Source organism: Marmota flaviventris, chromosome Y (assembly GCF_047511675.1).
Source record: "Marmota flaviventris isolate mMarFla1 chromosome Y, mMarFla1.hap1, whole genome shotgun sequence".
NCBI lineage: Eukaryota > Metazoa > Chordata > Mammalia > Rodentia > Sciuridae > Marmota > Marmota flaviventris.
In genome coordinates this window covers 1,616,080-1,618,786 of record NC_092519.1, presented here as the reverse complement: position 1 = coordinate 1,618,786, position 2,707 = coordinate 1,616,080, and the positions used below count along the sequence as shown (strand labels likewise).

The window sequence follows — 2,707 nt, the reverse complement described above, 5'->3', positions numbered from 1 at the left end:
ACTATAACTTAAAAAAAAACTTACTGACTGCAGGCATCTTTTAGAAATTAAAACAATAAAAGATTTTTGAGGGGTGAGAAGAATTTTCTAAGAGGCTAGATGAAAAAAAGAGTATATATTTCATGACTCCATTTTTATAAACCTCTAGAAAATGGAAACTGATAGTGGCCACAAGCAAGACAGTAGTTACCTGGAGATGGGGGTACAGGGAGGGGTAGGAGGGAGATATTGCCAAGAAGCATGCTGTAGTTTGAATATGGTTTGGTCCCCAGTATATTTGGTATTGAAAGGTTGGAAGACAACTTTAAGAGGTGGGGCCTAGTGGGAGATGATCACCCCTTTAATAATCACCCCTCTGAAGATACTAATGCTCATCATGCTGATTGTAGGACTGAATTTGTTTCCATGAGAGAAGAGATGTTATAAAGGAGCAATTTTGACCCTTTCCTACTCTGTTTCTCTCTTTCCATGTGATTTACCTCTCACATACACACACACATACTTCCTTCATCATGTGAAGCCATCAGCCCATGTTATGACATAGCAGGAAGGCCCTCATCAGAGGCCAACTAGGTGAGGCTGCCCAATCTCAGACTTTCAGCTTCCAAAATTGTGAAATCTTTTTTTAAAAAATAAAGTACCCATCCTCAGGTATTTTACTATCACAAAAGGGACTAACAGCATTTGGAAATTTTAAGGAATGATGGATATATTCACTCTTATAATTGTGATTAGTATGTGTGTGTGTGATAAAACATACGAACTTTAAAAAAATAGTTGTAGGTGGACCCAATACCATTATTTTATTTAATTATTATGTGATGCTGAGGATCAAACCCAGTGCCTCACAGATGCCAGACAAGTGCTCTACCACTGAGCCACAACCCCAGCCCACATACAAACTTTTTAATCACGTACAGGTTCTTGTGCTTCAATTATAGTTCCATAAATTAAGCATGAAACTCTTTTCATGGATGAAAACAACTTTGAAAAAGATAAAGCTTAAAGATATTTGTAGGAGGAGCCATGTTGCTTAAAACTTCTCCATGAACAATGAATGCTCCATTTTCTTGCCAGCACATGAGGCAGACCACTCCCAATGGCTTACTCTACCCCAAATTTCTTAAGTGGGCTGATTGGTTCTGGATTTGTTCTTTCAATCACCATTACTTTCCTAGGGATGATAGAGTGAGTTCTTTAGCCCTTCTGAGAGCCATTAGTTGCTTACATAATAGGGTATGGAGTAACAAACACCACTATGAGGTCAGTGTTCCTCAGGTGACTCCTTGTATATTTTTTGAGATACTGCCACTCACATGCCTCACCTTATACAGTTTCTGGAAATCTACATACTAAAGCCATACACAAATAGGGAGAAACATGAAGTCCTTTTCGCCTTGCCTGTGGGATCAAGTATAAAGAGGAAGTTTGTCTTCAGTCCTCAGTCCTCACTTTGTCTTTATCCTTCAATGTGTGGATAACAATTTATCTTTTGAACTCCAACTCCACAGATCCCACATCTCTCCCTTCTCAAACACCTACTTCTACCTTTTATTTGTTCCCACTCCAGCATCAGAGGCTCACAGAGATACACATCTTTTCACATCAGATTGATTTTATTTTCACCACCATTAATGTTAGTAACCTGTGGTAAAATTGAGCCATTTCTTAGCTGCCAGACCTCTGGACACTCTGCAGATTATTCTGAGGTCTCTGGCCCCACTCAATTACTTGCTGTCCAGATCATCACTTGAAATGCTGGAGGTTTCTGGGGTATTTTCCATTTCTGGCTCTCTATTCAGTTTTTCATTTAGCCGATGATAATGACCAAAGAGTATTGTTCCTTTAGTTTTCTTAGATTTTTTCAGAGATGTGGAAGGCTTTTCTGAGTCTCTTTTGCTTGAATTATTTTGAAGTGTTTTTTTACCCTTATTGGTGGACTTTAGTATCTGTAAGGACAACAGAGAGGCCATAAGGGCATTGGTTTGGGAAAAGAAGATAGGATATACATGTGAAGTAGGGGTTTGTGCCAGATGAAAAATAAATAGGAGTCTTAGGTTGTGGGGAATGAATGCAGAAAGAAGAAGCTTGGGTTGGGTTATCTTACCTTGCTGCCTCTTCCGCATCTGGAGTGATGATAGGAAGTCTTCATATTCTTTCTTTCTTTCATCGATGATGTTGACTGGGCCATATCTGCATTAGGCTTCTGTGATTTCTTGGTTGCCTTAGCCATACTGAAGCCTCCCAGTGGTCTTCTGAAGAGCTGTAAGGATCCTAGGCATATATGTCCTCCCAAGACAATGAAGGGCCACACCCTTCAGCCTTCATTGGCCAGCAAGTTACTCCCCAGCCAATGAGGACTAAGGAGGAGGTTAGACCTCACAAAGCACTCTCTCTGACACTTCTGTACATGAAGAGGCTAGGGAGGTTGCTAGGGAAACCAGGCTATAGCTTAGATATTGCAAATCAACACTCTTGGCACTTCTGGGATGTGGGGGAGAGGAGATGCTAGGAAGGCAAAAATGATCTGGTTGGGCAAAGGAGACTTTTCTTTAATATACCTGAAAGAGCCACCCCACCCTAATTCTTATATAGTGTTCAATAGTGGTAGTACAGGTGGTAGAGATCTTCCTCTACCAAAGTATTCCCCAAAGCTACTCCTACAAACTCATTCTGCTATCTTTCCCTTAGCCATTAGTTAGTATTT

General features: G+C 40.3%; 1 protein-coding gene across 1 annotated transcript; it reads right to left on the bottom strand.

Moving 5' to 3' along the window:
- Window positions 1-1,727: 1,727 nt before the first annotated feature.
- LOC139703529 (uncharacterized protein CXorf51A-like) lies at window positions 1,728-2,233 on the bottom strand. The gene is made up of 2 exons (XM_071607031.1): window positions 2,108-2,233; window positions 1,728-1,949 (listed from the first exon to the last, which is right to left on the bottom strand). The coding sequence occupies exons 1-2, from the start codon at window positions 2,231-2,233 to the stop codon at window positions 1,728-1,730; spliced, it is 348 nt and encodes a 115-aa protein (XP_071463132.1).
- Window positions 2,234-2,707: the final 474 nt, after the last annotated feature.